Raw genomic sequence first — 19603 nt, forward strand, 5'->3', positions numbered from 1 at the left:
AGTTAAGAAACAACCCTTCTGTCTACAATCTCTCTCAGACCCAAGGTCCGAGGGACCGGTGAGGTTATGCTAATGTATGGCAGAAGCCGAAAAGCAGCTCCTAAGTGATATGACTTCTCGGGTTGTCCATAAATCCCCGCTGATCCCTCTCCCACGGAGTATGCAATGTTGGCGATTATTGGTTAAGAAGATAAGGCTCCCAACAAGTTCTCTGTTAGTTGATAGGTCATTCAATAGCTCCTCTGATAGTAAGCATGCGAAAAGACTTGGATTGAGGTGGTAGCTTGATCCTTTTTTGTGAACTCTTTCCCTACAATCCTAAGAAAATACTTTTTGAGACCCTTAAGTCTTTCATCTCAAACTGGGTTCTTGATGTTTTCTTCTTATTAAGCTCAAAGCAAGAGAAAGCAATGTCATCCACATTAACCAGAAAAAGGGCAATACCCTCTCGAGCGGGGAGCATCTCTTCTTCGCTAGGGTTACTTGGTCTGAAGAGAAAAAATAAAAAAATTGGATATACGATTCACCACTTAAAGAACGGCACAACTTTTGCTTCGCTGTTTTAATCCTCCACTCTGCCATGTTTGCCTTTACTCTTTGCTGTTTGCCTTTTCACTTGCTATTACCATAGGTTTCATTTCAGCTTCCTTCTATTAAAGAGCAATGGAAAATACACTTTTCCGGCAATAACAAGGAACATTTAGATCTCATTGTTTTTCTTAAATTAGGCACCAACATGAGAAATGAACAATAACAAGAAACATTTAGATCAATTATTATCTCATTGATTCATCATATATTTTTCCATAACAACTAACAACAACAACTAAAACAAAACCCACTAAACAGCCTTTTTGTGTACAATCTCTCTCTTTGAGCCAAGGTCCAAGAGACCTGTGAGGTCTTGATGCCGAAAAGCAGCTCCTAAGTGAGATGACCTCCTGGGTTTGTCCATAAATCGGCTGATCCCTCCCCACGTACACAATGTCTCGCGATTATTGGTTAAGAAGATAAGGCTCCCAACAAGTCCTCTGTTAGGGATTAGGTCATCCAGTCTGTTTGGTAAGCATGCAGAAAGACTTGCATTGGGGTGTGGTAGCTTCATCACTCTTTGCGAACTCTTCCCTTCAACCCCCTAGAAATGACCTTTTGAGACCGTTAAGTCTTTTTCATCTCTAACCGGGTTCTTGATGTTCTCTTCTTACAATGGAAGAGAAAGCAATGCCCATCTACATAAACGAGGGAGCGAGTTCAAGACCAAAAAAACCACAGCATCTCTTCCTCTTCCTGTAGGTGATTGTACTACCATGAAAATGACATGGATCCTCGCGGTCTAAGGAGATAAGGAAAAAATTGGATTTACTTTTCACTCCATGAAAGTTCACTGTTAAGAAACTGCGCAACTTTTGCTTCTCTGTTTTTATCCTCCACTCTTTGCCATTTGCCTTTCCACATACTTCAGGATAGGTTATGGATTCTTTCTACTAAAAAGAAACATTTAGCTCAATTATCTCATTGATTCATCATATATTTTTCCATAACAACCCAGTAAAGAACTCGATAACAACAACAACTAAAACAAAACCCATTGTTTAAAAGTAAACCCCATTCCAAAAAGAAAATGTTCCATAGACCTAAAATCAATTATTCATTGACCCCCTACTGTGTATAATTCTTCCTAGTAACATCATAGAACTCAAAAAAACAACCGCCGTTGTTCAAAAGGACAGACCCACTTCATAGATGACCTTCGAAACTTATCCATATACCACCCTTCTTATTCGCTCCTTTGTATTCTTTATCATGTAGACTATTCAATTCTCTTCCCCACCCACCATAGAGTTTCCATTAAGTGTTTGCAGAGCCGGTCGCTTATTCTCCAACTGCAACTGTTTCAAAAAACAACAAACGAAAAAAATGTAAGCGAACATGTGTGCATTCGTGCGTATATACATAAGATCGCATAAAAGAAGAGCTCAAATTCTTGTTTTTACCTTACCATCAGCATCTGTTGTTGTGTCATGATCAGTGATTTTGATTTTGCTAAGTTCTTTGGTCACTTGTTTAACCTTTGAAATTTCTTTAAGCTGTTTTTTCAGCTGCCTCATACTTAAACCCCTCACTTTCCTTTGTGCAGTGTTTTCACCATTGTTTTCTTTTTCTTCAGCTACCACCATCTTCACCTTAGAGTTACTCTTGGAGATGACTTTAGCACTCTCATTGTTCTCATTGCTATCATCCAAAACCTTGATAAACGACTTCGGAGTTGTTGTTGCTTTCTTCTTGCATGATGATTTCAGTGGAGTGATCTGAATGTTGTTCTCTGTTGCAATTGCTTTCTTAGGAGTCGAAGTGTTCATTGGATAATCGATTGAAGAAGAAGAGAATATCTCCTCCATGGGAACAACTTCAGAAATCTGTTCCTCGACAAGGCCAGATGTGGGATTCAGCTTTTGGGTTGATTCTTCTTCAATTGATTCTTCCACGTCACTCTCTGGCCATTCCTCGTCAAGAACTGAAGGAGTTTCATCTTCATCAACATCTGTATCTGACCCAAACTCTTCATCAGAATCAGTATCTGCAGTAGGCTCTTCCACTTCCACTAACTGGTTCTTTGGTTCGGCATCGATGACGGAATTTTCAGCCTCAATTTGGATACTGAATGAAGTTTTCGAAGTCATTGAAACAAAGTCAGCATCAGCCTCTGAAACATCTATATTACTTTTCTCTACCCCAACTTCACCCGTGAACTCGGGCAATGACTCTTTCATGGTTCGGAGGTCGAAAGTAGGTTCCTTTACTTCAACATCACAAAGCTCATCCTCAGCAGAGAGTATTGCCAACTCCTGATTTTCGGTTTTCTCTTCCTCCTTCAATAGAGAAGGTTCATCAACAACATCAGCAATCTTCTTGCTTTCTTCAGTTTCCATAACTCCAACATCACTTTGGACCTCATTCCCTTCTTGTTGAGAAGATTCATCTTCCTCTTCCACATTGTTCATGTCTTCGTCTTGAAGAGAGGGTGAAATTGTTACACAATTCTTGGTCTCCTCTTCCAATGGGAGAGATACTTCAACAATTTCTTCAACTTTCACTCCTGAATCGAAAGCCAATGAAGCTTCAGAGTTGAGTTCTTGATCACCATTTGAGTACTCAACAGCCTCCAGTGTAATCGATTCTGAAGCAACTTTTTCAACAATTTCGACCTTTTCCATTGAAATTGATTCAGAAGCAACATTTTTGTTGCTGCTAGCAGACTCAGCAATAACCACAGTAGAAGAATCATCTTCTTTGACAAGATCATCTTGATTTGCATCCAAAACAACCATCTTATTGATTCCTGCAAATTAAACTGATTGTCAAATTCAAAAGTCATAGAACACTATCAAAAAACTAAATTCTTCAATTGATAAGAAGATCATACCTTCATTTGTTACTTCAGACTTACTTTCATCAGTCTCCTCTTCAGACAACATATCAATCATGATAGCATCATTTTTACTTCCTGTTTTCTTCTCAACTGATTCAGAAACTGTCGGCTCAGACTGCTGCAATCTAGTTGAACGTCTCGTGCTGTAGGCTCGAGGAACAACCTGTTCTTCCTTCACCGAAGTAGCTGCGGCCTTCTTTCGAGTAGTCCTAGCTGCTGGAGTTTTGGGCACCTTAGCAATGGATTGAACCTCACTTGAATCCTTGGGACCATCCTTGTTTTCTTCTTCTTCACCATCCTCCTGGAGGATCTTTCTTGTTGTAGCACGACGAGTTCGGGTTTTTGCCGCGGACACTTCAGATTCATTTTCGACTGAATTAGACTGCGATTTGGTTGTTTTCCGAGTAGTGGTGGTTCTTCGGCTTGTGAGTGGAGTTTCCAGTCCAGTTGTTACAGCATTCCTGAAATCATCAAGTCCCTCAACCTGATAAAAGAAACAACATATTAGGGCAGATGAACATAAATGAAATTAAAAGGTTAGATTCCAATTCCTAGGTTATTGCCACAAACATGTCATCGTATTTGGATCAATCTGATAACAAAGTCCTGCCAAAACCCTAAAAACCTAGAGAGAAAACCACAGTGAAGTCGGATCAAGAACAAACCAGTAGAATCAATTGTCACGAGAAGATAAGATTTAAGAACAGATCAAAATGAATCTTATTGTTTTTTCAAACAAACCCTAATAATCTGAATTTAGGGTTGGAAGGGTATCATGAAGTGATCGAATAAGATCAAAAATATAATCGAACACTTAATCCAATGAGAACCCTAATTGTAGTTGCCGATCAAGGTAAATCCAAATCCATTGGTTATTATCATAATGAGATTAAGAAATCAAAAGAACGGATTAGATGAATCTTACTGTCGACAAAATTAACAAATCGGGGGGAGATAAACAAAAACCCTAATCTCATCTACATAAGAAACAACATAGAATCATAAATCGATCAATCTACAAATCACACCAACAGATCAAATGAATCTTATGATAGACAAAACTAACAAATCGGGGGCGATAAGCAAGAAATGAAAAACCCTAGCACCATCAAGCAAAAACTCTGATCAAATCATAAAGCAATCAATCTATGAATCATAAACCAACGATTAATCAAGAATCAAGAATCAAGGATAATACATACGTTTGGGAGAGCAGAAAGAGCATCAGCCATGGCTACGTTAGTCATATTGGCTGGGATCTTGTTTCTCTTGCAAAGAGTTTGGAGTTCCCTTCTTGAAAGAGTGTGAAAATCCATTTCTAAAGTAGGGAGAGAAAGAAAAAAGGTTTTTCTTTTCTAGGGTTTTTAGAGAGAGAAAGAATTCACAGAGAAGTGAAGACAAAGAAATGTTTGTAATGAAGAAGAAAGAAGAGAGATAGTAGATGTATATAGAGAGGATTTTGACTTATGACCGTTGGAGCCAAGTTCTATTTTGAAATTTAAATTTCAAATTTTGATTCTGACCACTAGATTTTTGCCACGTCGACGTATAATCATGGAGAAGGTTAGATTAGTCAAAGTGAAGAGTAAGATGGAACGTTTTTGAAACCCTAACCCTAGGTTTATACACTTATACTTGCACATGAGTATGTGGTAAGAAATGAACCGTCCGATTTTAGCAATCCAAGGGTCAGTGTGTTCTTTGGTGTAAGACCAATTAGGGCATGTTTGGTTGGAGGATACGGAAGATCATGCCATAAATGAAAATTCCCAATCTCATTTTTCGAGTCTAAGGTGCTGTTTGTTTTTTTTTTCATGTCTGAATCTGAAATTTGCTGAATCTGAATTCCGTAGTCTGAATTTGCTTAATCTGAATTGTCTAAATTATTTGACAAGTAGGATGATTGTTTTTTTATGTCTGAATCATTAAGTCTTAATTGAAAATTTGACGTTTATACCCCTCTTTATTATTTTCAATGAGAAACCCTATTTTGAACCAAAAACCCTAATTTCCATTTCACTTCTCCTCTCTATCTTCAACCGACGGCTGCTAGTCTCTCTCCTCTCTCCATCCCACCGGCAGAACGGTTGCTCCGTCTCTTACTCAGCAGATGATCTCTCTCTCCCTTTCTCCCTCGAAAACTAGAAGCCATCTCTCTCTCTCTTCGAAGATCCGAAGTTCTTTATCTTTTCCTTGCAGATTAAAACTAGGGTTTCTTGCTCCATTTTTCTCTCCCAAAGATTTCAGGGTTCACAGATCCGGCGAAGGGTCTCATAGATCCGACTTCTATCTAGACTATTATTACTGTTTTGTAGTGGTGGTGGTTCTGATTTGTGGGGTCAGGGGTCTGTTTATGGTGGCGCGATCTTGTGTTGTGGTTAGGGTTGGGAATTTGGTCCGAAAACCCGGATCCGCCCGCGTCCGCCCACGTCCGCAAAGGACCGGGACCGCCCGTGACCGAATCGGGCAAGACCCGTCCGACCGAGAAGGCTTTAGCGGACGGTCACGGACAAAAGGGCCTACCCGGAGGTCCGCCCGTGACCGACCGCTTAAGTGAAGGTCCGTCCGTGACCGACCGCTTAAGTGAAGGTCCGTCCGCCCGTCCGGATTACCCGCCTCTAGCCCGAAAGATTACTGACCCTTAGATTTCTTAGGGTTATATTTGAGCCTTTAGATTTGCAAGTGACTTATATATAAATACAAAACAAAACCTAAAATCATTTTACCCTTCTCCCGACCACTTCTCTTCTCATTCCCAAATTCTCAACCCCTCAATGTAGGTATGACTGCTGAGACACATGTTTGAAGAACCCTAAATCTCTAACCTTTAGTCTCCAACTTTTCAACTTATCTTCAAGATTTCAACCTCAAGGCTTCAACCGTTCGATCAACTCGGTAAGATATACTCATCTTCTCTTTCTTTTTGTTTGATCTACTCATCTTCCTTCATCTTTTTGTTTGATCTACTCATCTTCTCTTTTTTCTGTTCGACCTATTCATCTTCTCTTTTTTTTTTCGATCTACTCATCTTCAGATCTAAACTCGGTAAGAGATTTTCTTCTCTGTTTGTTTCTATTTTAACTTTGAATCTTTATTATTTTATCTGTTTAAATCATTATTATTATTTTGTTGAAGTCATTCTTACTTGATTTTTTTTTTTTCAGGATACAACAACATTACTGTCATTATCTTATGCAACATACTGTCATTTTTATGACTTTCTTGATTTGAATATTAACTTTTGTAATTTTTGAATTCATTTAGAGATTAAGTTCTAATCTTATAACTATAATTATGTAAATTTGTTACTTTAGTAAATTTTGAATTTTGGCATTTGTTTAGGTATTTTAACACTATACCCGACGCCCGACCGACCGGTGCCCGGCATGTCCGGTTGGATAAAACGGACACGGGCGGACATTTTGAGGAAAAAATTCCGGTTAGTCCGTCCGTTTAGTCCGCCAGCCCGAGTGGTCATCGCGGAGTTTTGTCCGTTCCGCCCGGACTGGGAGCAAGTCTGCCCGCGGACTGCCCGTCCGGACCGATTCCCAACCCTAGTTGTGGTGGTGGTGTTCGAGTGGTGGTGGTGTTCGAGTGGTGGTAGTGATATGTGTTTTGGTGTTGGTCTTTGTTGTGGTGGTCTTTGGCCGGCGGCGCTATTTGTCCTGGTGGTGGTCTTTGGTGGTGGTGTCATGGTGGTGGTCTGTGGTGGTGATCTCTGGTGGTGGTGGTGTCCCCATGGTGGTCTTTGATGGTGGTAGAAATCTGGGTGGTGGTGGTTTGTGGTTGTGATCTCTGGTGGTAGTTTGTGGTTGTGATCTCTGGTGGTGATCTCTAGTGGTGGTGGTCTTTGATGGTGGTAGAAATCTGGGTGTGAGAGAAAATTCTTCTAAAACAGAGGGGCACAAGTGTCATTTTGACTAGTTCAGAAATTGGCTTCATATTTCAGACTTGTTTTAAAGTCTGAAAAAAGTGGGCTTCTTTTCAGCCCATTCAGACAATTATCCAATTCAGCCAACTTTTCAGATTTGCTTAAATGAAAAAACAAACATCAAGAAATCTGAATTTTGACCCAATTCAGATTTCAGATCTGAAAAAATGAAAAAACAAACAGCACCTAAGGGTGGATACGAATTGGACCATTCAGGCTCGAAATGACTTCAAGGACTAGGTCGAGTGCTTACAATAAATAACGGTGTTGGGTCGGATCAGGCTGGGTAGTTCAGTAGACGAGCAAATTAAGGATTGAACGACTTCCGCACACCATTCCAAATCATATAATAAAATAAGTTATTTTTCGATTACAAGCAATTTTTAGTATTTACAAATGAACAAAAGAGGTTCTAGAACTACATTAAGGAGTTACAAATGAAATTCAAAAAAACAAATTAATACAATGATTTATTCATGGTAATTAAACACATTATCTAATAACAACAAAGGGATTAGATTAAAGAATGAAAGAGAGAAACAAATGTCATATCTAAATCATGGTATTTTTTTTTTTGTTGAGTAATCTAAATCATAGTATAGAATCTAGTATTTCTTTATTTATTTTTTGACGTGTCTTAATATCACTATCATTTATATGTTGGATCGGAAAATAGAATAGGGTGATTTCAGGCGACATTGACGATCAACTTGGGTGGACCATATTGCTCATTTGCTTGTATATAGATTGTGTTCGAGTGGTTCTCTAATCGGGCATACTGGAGTCCAAGTTCCCATGGGCTAGGCCGGACTGAGGCGATTAGGGCGAAGCAATGGTCTTATTTTCCAACCTTACACCAATCCAGCAACAACTAACAAGCTTTTAGTGACAAACTTTACAACAGACAAAATGGATATTTTATTAGAGCCAAATCATTTATCTTCTTTTCTTTTCTTGTAAAAATATTTTCATTATCAAACTACCATGGTAATATTTTTTTACTTTTTAGTTTCAAGATCTTTCGTCATAAAATAACTAATCGACCAAAAAAAGAAAGGAACCACAAACTCAACCACCCCTCGGTTTAAGATTTCTCCTCGAGGAATAATAATATTTCCCCTCGGGCCTCATAATACAATTCCTAATGCATTCCTGTGCACCAAATATTACCATGGGATTCTTTATAATCTCATCTCGTTCGTGCGCGCCAAACATGACCTGGCAGTACAAGATACCTCATACATACCTATGGCAGCATAGTTAACATACCGCGTGTGTCAATGTTACGCAATAGCACATAGAACGTAAAATTTAAGCTTACAACTTCACATGATCATAATATTTAAGCTAACAATTTCATATAGTCACCCTCCATTTATCATTGTAATCTCTAGGATCCAATGTCTAACCGAAGAACTTCTTAACAAGAGATCACAAAATCAAAAATATTCATTGATCTTAAATTATCACTTTGTTGCCTCGCCTCCGACATTCAAGTTCAGCACAGTCGTTGGTGAGAAAATGAGATGTTTAAAAGTACAAACAGTTTATTAATGACCTAAAACTAGATAATGTTTACCTTCTGTTTTCTAAATAAAACTGACAAACCCAAAATTTTAAACCATCGGTACAGTCGAAAAGAATCCTTGGAACTTTCTTGCAGATGGGTACTCTGATAAAGTGAAAGAGAAACCCTAAATGTCAAGGAGAAGTTTCTAATGAAACCAGGATTCGTAGAGCTTTTTCAGCGCTTCTCAACAACCGGTGAAGTTCAGCTTCTTCATTACTTTGGCATAAGCTGGGTGCACAAGAGCTGGTAGTCTGAGTCTTCTCTTGGATATCTTCGACTGCATCGACAACCATGATTACATTAAAATTCAGAAGCAACAAGGATACTGAAGAAGATAACTTACAATTGGAAAATGAGATAACTTCAACTTAAAAGAAAACTTCGTTAGACCACACGTAAAGACTCGAGAGAACTTTTAATGGTCTAGAGAGACGAAAGTGGTATCGAATAGAACTTCTACATTCGCTCATCTTCACAAGTATTGTGAAGTCATTTTTGTCAACTACATTGTGCTTGACGCCACACGCCCGCACATAGAGTCCACTTAATCGTGGTTTTGTGCATGTACACTGAAGAACGTTTAACGTGAATGAGAATAAATTACACGAAGTGTAGATTGTAATGAGGTTGATCAAACATCAAAAAGTAAAAGTTTGTAGATGAAGGTAAATGTCCTATTTGAGACAAGAAAACATATATACATATATAAGGCAATAGCCGTGGCCCTACCGGGTAATCAGAGACTATGTCAGATATATAACAGTGAACTCTGTAGCTGCAATAAACCTTTTCTATCCTAATTCCTACACCTATGTCCTTGTCTGGCTCTTAAAAATATGACAACATTTCAGTTAACAAGCATTCTCTACTTAAAACACGATATTACTCTAAAGAAGTAAATATGTAAACGTATCTGAATTGTCAATAAGTATTAAGTGCATCACCACTTTACATGCCAGGAACGACTGTTATAAGCTCTTTGTGTACTATCAAGTCAACTAAACATTGCAACCCAATGTTCTAAAAGACAGTCAAGGTGCATGCCTCGTAGCCAACCTCAATGATATTACCATTTTGTGCATTATGCTATGGTGCTATCGCCTAAATATCACATTGATGGGTTGCTATGTCATAACTTCTATTCTCTATTTAGCCGTGAATATTATCTTGTTTTTCTACTAGTCCCTCGTGTTTAGACACCCAAAAGCTATCTAAAGCATTAACAAAACGACTAGGAATATTTTCAGAAAGAAAACATAACAAATAAAAAGGTTTAAGGTGTTTACTCGAGCCTTAAACAAGTTATGCTTTAGTTTTGACTTGGAGTCGCCTTAAGTCAATGTCTCACCTTATTAAAGCAAACCTCTGACGTAAAATCACATTTCTTAGTTTTTTACATTGGTAACACATACAAGCAAGTATCCTCACTCTCTCAACATTATGAATGGTTAGCTTTTCTCTCTTTATAATTTCCAATTTATCTTCATGAATCGTTTTTTCGTAAATATTGAGCATTGGTAGTATGATATAATGTACAATTCTCTATATAACTTTCATACAAATACTCCGTGAACTATAGAAAAGTAACAAATGGTAATACCTTCAAATGTGCATTGTGCCGTTTCCCAGCTCTCCAACGCCTAATCTGTCCATCTTTCATAACCCTAAATCTCGACTTAAATGATCTATAAAACATCAGAAACACCATGAATTAATAACAGATTTATACTGATAAAACAACCCACATATATAGATAGAGAGGGAAAGAGAGGTGATTGAAAAACCTACGAATAAGATTTCATTTTAGTTTTCTTCAACTTGGAAGTAACTGGAGTAACTGGTTTTCGCTTCCTCTCTTTTGATGAAAAATGACGACTTTGATTCAACTGAAACAATTAAAACCCAGTTAACAATTACGAAATCAAAATAGGAAACCTAATTCAGACCAAAGTGAAATTATACTTACAAAGTTGGAAAGAGTGAAGGAAGATTGAAACCCTAAATCGAGCATTTGGGGATGAGTTTTTCTGGATGGATCATTGATGAAAAGAGGATTGAAGATGGAATTATTAGCAATGAAGGAGGATAATGGTTGATTTAGATGAGAAGAATGATGGATTGAACGATGAGAGGTTGATGATAAAAATGGAAGATTTTCCTTCGTTGAAGCCGCGAAGGGACGGAGTTTCCCCAACCATCTCTGCATCTTTCTCTCTCTTGTCTCTCTCTAAATCTTTCTCTCTCTTCAAATTTAGGGTCACCTGGTTCGAAGGCTAAAAGATTGAAGGGTGCCCCTAAAGGGCGCCCCATCCCTTTGCTCGTAGCTCACCCATTTCTCGGTGGTCTCGGACTGGACAATGCATGTTGTTCAAGCCAAACACACATTAGGCTCAGTGAGGGGTGGGAATTGGGCGGGTATGGGCGCCCATGGGCACTTGAAGCATCGGGCTGGGCGGGTTGGGCACAAAATTTCAATGGCTATTAGGGTAAGCGGGTTAATCGGGCGGGCAATTTTAAAATTTGCCTTGTCCATTACCCGCCCAAGCCCATTAAGAAGCTCGGGTAATTCGGGTATGGGCGGGCGGGTAGCGGGTAATCTCATGACTTGAAAAAATTCACTTTTTCCTCTCCTTTTATAAAATCTCCAAACACCTTTCCTGATTCTAAAGAGACAATGTGAGATTAAAACTAGACATTATTTGTATTGTTTCTTTTAGGAATTTAATCTCACATTGAAAACTAATGAAGAATTCTCATGAGATATAATAAAACTTATCCCACTTTTTGTTCCCTCAAAGCCAAAGACTACTTCAGTATTCAACTAGGAATTCTCTTGGGCCACTGGAAATGCATTGGGTTCGTGTGATTGCCCTTAAACATATTGTTTACCATCTCAACTAAGCCTAGCAACATGGACGGTTGGGCTTCATCAACCCATAAAGTTGATGTAATTTGGTTGGTTATCAATGGGTGAGCTTAAGTGGGTGCGGGCATGGGCGGGTGCGCGGGTAGAGGTTTTAACCCATGCCCGCCCACCAAAATTTGGCGGGCTGGGCGGGTTGTGCCCGAGACGGGCGCGGGCGTCCATGGTCCTCGTTGGGCTCGGGTGCCCGTGGGCGGGTTCGGGCTTATGGGCAAAATTCCCACCCCTAGGCTCAGATGTTCAATCTGAGAATGCCTTCGGATTGCACAATCCGTAGAACGCTAGGAGAGAGAGGCCTATGAGTAAAAAAGAATGGGCGCCTATAGACTCACCCAAAAATGAATGTACTGAACTACAGGGTTTGGTTGTTACCGGATCCATGAACATGAATTTGACCTGTAGTTTGGATCTGTTTCCACAAATGACTTGGAACTTACGATTTTGGCACCACCATTTCCTCCCAATCTGAAAAGGCCTCATAAAAAGTGTTATTTGTGTCTCCTTTCCTCACAACATTCCTCTCATTTTTGTTTTGAGGGTGCGCCAGGAACGCTTTTGAGGGGCGTCTTTAGATTACCCAATTGATTTTGTGGTGATGGTGGTCTGTGGTAGTTTTGTGGTGGCGGTGGTGGTGGCGGTAGCAGTAGTAGTGGCAGTGGTGATGGCGGTACTTGATTTTCTAAATCACATGAGCACTAGCGTCAATTTACACATTTCAGAAATTAGGTTTTGTTTCAGACTTGTTTTGAAGTCTGAAATAAATTGGCTCCTTTTCAGCCCATTCAGACAAAGACAAAATTAAGTTAAGTTTTCAGATTTACTTAAATTTGAAAAACAAACATCTGAAATCTGAATTGGACTTCCATTCAGATTTCAGATCTGAAAAAAAAATAAAAAACAAACCGCACCTAAGTTGCCATTGGGACAACTCTCACATATCACTTTCTTCCTTCTTTCGAATTGAAACCACTATCCTCATCCTCATCCTTATCTGAAAACTCTATTAATCTACCTTCCACCATCACCAATTTCTCTCTCATCTCCACCTTCATCCGATGAAATCTACCAGACAATTCTAAAATGGAGTCATACAAATCTCCGAGTTTGTATCTTTACCTACTGATCTTCTACAAACATTGTTGATTTAGAACTTTGCTCTCTAGTTTCATCTATTTTCGCCACTTGCACCTTTCCTCAAACATACTTTTTTCGCTCTCAAATATACTTTTCTCATAGTTATAATTTCGATAATCCTGTCGTACATCTCTATGTTCTCTATGGGTTCTTGTCTCCTCCCAGAGAGGAGATCATTTCCCAAATAGGGATAACTGAGAGAAATTTCTATTGGAATCATGATAATTCTAGAAAGCCACTCCACTTCATCAACTGGAACACCATTTGTCGATTGAAATTGAGGGTAGTCTTGGTATCAAAAGCTCAGGACTAGTTAACAGACTGATGGTGTCGATACTTACATAGAGACTGCTTTCAAAATAAATTAAATTTTCGGTTAAAATATATGGCTTCTCATAGTTTTTAGACAATTGGAAACTGTCTGCCTCAATTACCTAGCACAATATGTTAGCAATTCGCCCATTGTTGGTCCATGAATGTCACTAGCTCATTGGTACAACTAAATTTCTTTTTTGCTAAAGTCTAATTGACTCCTCTAATCCATTAGATATTTTTTGCCTCTCTTTCTCGTCCTTTTAATTAATCAAATTTGTCAAACTCGTGTGGTAACAAGTGAGTACCCTAGAGATTGGCCCCTAAGTGGCCAATGTAAATGTTTTTACCTGGACTCCCTAAAGTAGGGTGAGCAACAATCGAGTTTTTTCCGTTTTAACTCGAACAGAACTCGAACGAATAAGTGACGGTTTGACTGAATCGTCAGCCGAAGTCGAACCGATCATTTGGCCGGCAGACATAGTTGGGTCAGGTTTAGGGGTGGGAATTTTGCCCATGAGCCCGAACCCGCCCACGGGCACCCGAGCCCAACGATGACCATGGACGCCCGCGCCCGTCTCGGGCACAACCCGCCCAGCCCGCCAAATTTTAGTGGGCGGGCATGGGTTAAAACCTCTACCCGCGCACCCGCCCATGCCCGCACCCACTTAACCTCACCCAATGATAACCAACCAAATTACATCAACTTTATGGGTTGATGAAGCCCCAGCTGTCTATGTTGCTAGGCTTAGTTGAGATGGTAAACAATATGCTTAAGGGAAATCACACGAACCCAATATATTGCTTTGCAATGGCCCAAGAGAATTCTTAGTAGAATACTGAAGTAGTCTTTGGCTTTGAGGGAACAAAGAGTGTGGTAAGTTTATATTATATCTCATGAGAATTCTTCATTAGTTTTCGATGTGAGATTAAATTCCTAAAAGGAACAACACAAATAACGTTTAGTTTTAATCTCACATTGTCTCTTTAGAATCAGGAATGGTGTTTCCAGATTCTATAAAAAAAAAAGGAAAAAGTGATTTTTTTTTTTTTCAAGTCATGAGATTACCCGCTACCCGCCCGCCCATACCCGAATTACCCGAACTTCTTAATGGGCTTGGGCGGGTAATGAGCAAGGCGAATTTCAAAATTGTCCGCCCACTTAACCCGCTTACCCTAATAGCCATTGAAAATTTGTGCCCGACCCGCCCAGCCCGATGCTTCAAGTGCCCATGGACGCCCATACCCGCCCAATTCCCACCCCTACTCAGGTTTAATTTGGCTATGTTGATCAAGTTTGCCTAAAGAATGGGGGTACGTTTTAGTTTTCGGGTTGTCTAGGTTCGCGCGTTATACGAAACTGGGGTGACAGTTGGCACGTGTGACAATGAGATGAAATATATAACATGGAAAGGAAGGAACTAGAATCATCATAAGATCAAGAGAGAGAAAGTGAGAACAAAAAATGGCGTCGTTGTTGAGGGGCACATTGAAGGCGATCAAAGAGAGAGGTCTCGGAGGCTTTCTCAGGGAGCTTAAGAGCGAAGGATTCTTGTTAGTTTCTCTCTCTATAGCTGAATTCCCTAGAATGAGGAAATTTATTTGAGAATACATTTACGTCTAAATTCTTTCTCCATCTAATTTTTCACATAATTCATGATCTAAACAAGTTTCATTAAACGAGTTTCATCTTTTGCTTATCAAATTGTTCGAATCACAATTCAGAGATTAATAAATTTTGGATTTAATCGTATCAAACTAACGATCTTTTATATAATACTAATACATATATCTGTAATTCATTTATTCGGTCCAATTTGTTGATTTCGTTAATTTGTTGTCTTTTTCTTTTATATGCAGGAAATGCCTCGGTGATGGAAATCTTCTGTAAGTTGGCTCACTCAAAAGTCTTTAAATTCATTTATTTAATGCCTCTGTTTTGTTTTGTTTTTTTTATTGTAATTGGATTCAGCTACTAGATTCATGATATCTGACATTCTGAAAATGATTTTGATTTCATTTTCTTGCGTTAAATGTTTTAAAGTTTGATAGTCCCACATGGCTTAAGTCTGTGTCTGGAGCTTGGGCTACAAGTGTGAGCCCCGGCATAGTAACTCCCAAGACCTTCCGTTACAAACGATATCAGAAGCGAAGACGTCTTGTTTCTGGGGGGGGTGGGGATGTGATTGTCTCACCTCGCTTAAGGGAGTGTCTGTAGCTTGGCCTACAAGTGTGAGCCCACTCGTAGTAAGTGTCGAGGCCTTCCGGATGTGCTCGTAGACCCTTCCACTACTCGTTGTCGTTGAGCTTGGGTCCCGATAAAAAATAGAGACAATATCTCGTTAACTAGTGGGGCTTGGTCATCACACTGAAGTAGGATTGTTAGCTATTTTAAATCTCTGTGTGAATTCCCTACAATGTTAAATTAGATAAAAATCTTTATTTCGGGGTGTCCGCGGACTCTGGTGGAAAAGTTGACTCTTCTTATAGTTTCTCTTACGGAGTGTCATTGAGCTCCGTAAACTTGAAGGATTATTTAGAAAGTAGTAAGATCGAAATGCCTTACATCCAAGTTGGGATTCCGAACTCTGTTAAATGATTCTACTACGTCTATATTACAGAGCTATACTTTAAGATAGCATGTTGTATGCTTGACAAACTGCTCTGTATTATTTTCGTGACTATTTATGTGTACGTGGTCAAACCATCTCTATCAAGTTTCTATATGTCATCTGTTATTTTTGGTTGCTCGTAAGTCTATGTTACATAGGCAATATGTTTTTGTACGAGTCATTCTGAGTTTTGACCACTACACCTTCTAACTTTCAGTTTATTTAAGCGGTTCATTACTGGATTACAAAACATACTTTTTGTCAACAACCCTTGGTTGGAGTGGTTACCAAGTTAGTTTCCACCCTCTAGGTTTGAAGTTCGAGATACGGATACTATATTACCTTTCTAAATAAATTAAAAAAAAAAACGATTTTTTATATAAGCAGTTCTCTTTTAACCCACGAAACACAAATTTACGTGAACAATACGATCTAAAAAGACTACAGTACTGTTCTAAAATTTTCCGTTTAACCCTAAATATAAATAATCGAAAAACTAGAAATCTCATTGTAGACTGCACCATGCATGGTTTCAGTGATGAAGGACTTATTGTTTCTGTTGCGTAAGAAGCACTCTTAGAAGTTAATTTAAGTGCTTTGTGAGGTATAAGACCAATCAAGAATTCCGATACACCATAATATCATCCTACTTTCGGCTCACCTAGAAAAGATCCAATTGATTATATAGAAATAGTTGTATACATTTTGTTATTTCAACTCTCTTCACTTTTCTTGTCTTTTGGGTGTGGTATTTATTATGTTACTGATTGATATAGTTATGTTCTTATAATTTCGTGGTTTCCCATGTCCAGGCAAACCAAAATCCATAATATAGGTGCCACCCTGGTGGGAGTCGATAAGTTCGGAAATAAATACTATCAGAACCTTAATACTCAATATGGTCAGCTAATTTCTTTTGCCTTATTCCTCTATAACCTAATATTTCTCTCTTTTATTTACAACTTGCTGAACTTGAATTCCTTAATTTGCTGCTGTATGGTGTTTATTGTGCATTATTTCCCCTTATCAGTTGTGCACAAATTATATTATATTTAAATTTTAAAGCACATCTACATCGTTCAACATTAGTAGTGTTTGAGGTGACTTGAAAGTTTTGAGAGTGGTTGAATGGTAAAAGTGAAACCATAATTTGCTCGTAATGGCTAGTACTTTGCCATCTGATATTTCTTTCGCATTGCTCGTAATGGTTTCTCCAACTAATGAACTAAATTGTGTATGTAAACTAGTATTAAGAACAACTTAGTTTTTTAACATCCATTTATTGGAGGTTGTCGCTCGTAATTCCCGACAATTGTGTTCCAACTTGTTCAGACGAAAGCTGTTGAGATATTGTGCATGGAAGTACCGATCAAAGAGCAAGAAAATCGAATTCGGACTTTTTCCTAAATCTATTTATAACTTGCTTGTTTATTGTCCGAATCTAACTCGCCTGTTTATGACTTATCTTAATCTGAGTCGCTTGTTTCTGACTTGTCCGAGTCTCACTCACCTGAGCTGTGTTTCAAAATTTCAAGTAGGAGCATAGTAGTCATATCAGACTATGGTTTCTTAATTCACACTTGACTTTGTGTCTGGTTTAAATAGAGCGAAAGTTAGCTCGGATCAGCCATCTAGACAAGTCAGGACTCAGGAGCGCGTGTCAGAAATCCGAAAACCAAATAAAAACAAATGTTCTTAATGTTAACTCGAGTCCTTTTCAGTTAGATTTTATATCTGAATCTTACAGAAAACAAGCAGCATCTTGAACGCTAACTTCTTTTGGGAGTCTTCAATTGTTTTTTAAGGATTGCACCAACTATAAAATCTTAATGGTTCATAGGAATGCTTATTTCAGTTTTGACAGTCATTAGTTACTGAATTAAACTGCCCCAGTGGGTCTTTGTTTGTATTGGTATGTTTTAGCACAATCTTTTCCAGAATTGTCAATATTTTTATCTTTCTCAGCTTTTAACTAATCGAACTAGTTACTGGGAAGAGCTTTCCAACCCTTGATACCATGATATGCCGATATGTTACTTTTACGAAAAACTCTTGATGTTAACTTGGTGAGGCTAAATGCAGGAAGGCACAGGTGGGTGGAGTATGGTGATAAGGGCAGGTATAATGCATCTCAAGTACCACCGGAATGGCATGGGTGGCTTCATCACATAACCGACCATACCGGCGACGAAGTAAGTTTTATCCATTTTTACTCTTAAATTAAGAGAACCATTTACTTCTTTTTTCTGCTTATTGGTTTCGTTATGGCAGCTTCTGATGCTGAAACCAAAGAGGTACGGAATTGAGCACAAGCAGAACTACTCCGGTGAGGGTGATGAATATATATACCACTCCAAAGGACATAGTCTCCACCCTGGCCAAAAAGACTGGACCAGATACCAACCATGGCAACCGACCAAAACCGATGAATGAGAAGAGGGAACACCTTTTATACAGTATATATGTGTTGGAAATCTGCTTCATTCCTTGTTGTGTATCTCTGTTTTCCTTTGTTTGATAAAGGAAGGTAATAAGTAACTGTGTAGCAGTTGATGCGGACACCTTGTTCCTAAATAATTTTGTTTATGAGAAGTACTATTTGACCTGAAAAATAGGGTCCACCATAGACTTAACGCTGATGTGGTTGCCTTCCATTGGATATGTCATTTCTCTCTTCACAGGGCCTGTGTAGTGGTACCGGCCAGATCAGAGTTTGGTTCCGTTTGTGATCCGCTTTGCCCCAGTTTTGGGGACAAATAGCATGTTTTTTTATATATATTTTTTTTCGAAAATTCGACTACAATCTACTTCAGTCGTTGATACATCATTAAGATGTAATAAACACGATAACCGTCTTATTACAACAAAGAGGCTTAAAGTCGGATAAATTATTACATAATTTACTTTATTAATAGCCTAAATTACATGGGATAAATTTTGGTGTCAAACTGTTTCCACCGAGATCCCTCGACCTCGTGGGCTTAAGAGGGGTGACGTCTTTTTTTATATTGTTGTGGCTTACTCACTCTTGGTGCTTTCATGTGTCGATGACAATGTGTAAATGATTTGGTAAATTAGTATGTTCACGAAAACCAAGTCAATTTTCTTGACTCAACAACTCCAACCAAGGGCCAATTTAGTAGATGGTCAAACCAGTCAGACATCTTATTTGGGGTGCATTCCTTAATATTGTATAATGTTATGGGCCAATAACGAAGAAAAAAGATAATCCACCTGCGCCATTTTACAGACATCCAACTCACGGGTTTCTCGCCAAACACGTGCGCGCCTCCTCTCTCTCTATCTATCTATCGTTTAAGAGAGAGATAATTATCAGGTACAACGCGAAGTAGGGGTCCATCTCTATCACGGTGGGCCAAAAATGGGACATCACGTGAACTTCCAACCACCGGTGAATAGCTTTGACCGGTGGACATCACGTTATTTCAATTTGCCCTGAAAAAAAATTGAAATTGTATTCGAGAGTGGTAGTCAATTCGGATATTAGTGAGGCATTTATTATGTCTATCTACAATTTCACCTCGAATGGAGCCATTTAACTGAGAGTCAGAATTTTCGTAAATCCTTAGTGGCATTTTTGTGATACTTCACGTGTTGGTTAACATCGGAAATGACGTTTAAATTAAAATCTTTAAGAAGAACCCTCTGGAGACTAAAAACACAGAGAAGA

At 38.8% G+C, this 19603-nt stretch overlaps 3 protein-coding genes across 5 annotated transcripts; 1 reads left to right on the top strand and 2 right to left on the bottom strand.

Moving 5' to 3' along the window:
- Positions 1–1497: 1497 nt before the first annotated feature.
- Positions 1498–5121, bottom strand: LOC147536620 (aspartic/glutamic acid-rich protein). Of its 3 annotated transcripts, none has more exons than XM_086641748.1 (4): positions 4633–5121; positions 3425–3914; positions 1995–3340; positions 1498–1889 (listed from the first exon to the last, which is right to left on the bottom strand). In XM_086641748.1, the coding sequence occupies exons 1-4, from the start codon at positions 4744–4746 to the stop codon at positions 1815–1817; spliced, it is 2025 nt and encodes a 674-aa protein (XP_086497874.1). In that variant the 5' UTR covers positions 4747–5121; the 3' UTR covers positions 1498–1814. The 3 variants fall into 3 exon arrangements, with proteins under 3 accessions (XP_086497874.1, XP_086497876.1, XP_086497875.1); XM_086641750.1 differs by having other exon boundaries at positions 2000–3340; positions 4633–4950; XM_086641749.1 differs by having other exon boundaries at positions 1498–1883; positions 4633–4902.
- A 3671-nt stretch (positions 5122–8792) lies between these two features.
- Positions 8793–11320, bottom strand: LOC147536621 (Ribosomal protein L35). The gene is made up of 4 exons (XM_086642073.1): positions 10898–11320; positions 10720–10817; positions 10532–10616; positions 8793–9208 (listed from the first exon to the last, which is right to left on the bottom strand). Exons 1-4 carry the CDS (start codon positions 11135–11137, stop codon positions 9116–9118), a joined length of 516 nt encoding a protein of 171 aa, XP_086498199.1. The 5' UTR covers positions 11138–11320; the 3' UTR covers positions 8793–9115.
- Positions 11321–14724: 3404 nt separating this feature from the next.
- On the top strand, positions 14725–18524 carry LOC147536622 (putative NADH dehydrogenase [ubiquinone] 1 alpha subcomplex subunit 12). The gene is made up of 5 exons (XM_086641199.1): positions 14725–14854; positions 15161–15187; positions 16725–16813; positions 17995–18104; positions 18184–18524. The coding sequence occupies exons 1-5, from the start codon at positions 14766–14768 to the stop codon at positions 18343–18345; spliced, it is 477 nt and encodes a 158-aa protein (XP_086497325.1). The 5' UTR covers positions 14725–14765; the 3' UTR covers positions 18346–18524.
- Positions 18525–19603: the final 1079 nt, after the last annotated feature.

The sequence above is a fragment of the Eschscholzia californica genome, unplaced genomic scaffold (assembly GCF_041429995.1).
Source record: "Eschscholzia californica isolate CP2 unplaced genomic scaffold, dmEscCali1.0.p SCAF_5, whole genome shotgun sequence".
NCBI lineage: Eukaryota > Viridiplantae > Streptophyta > Magnoliopsida > Ranunculales > Papaveraceae > Eschscholzia > Eschscholzia californica.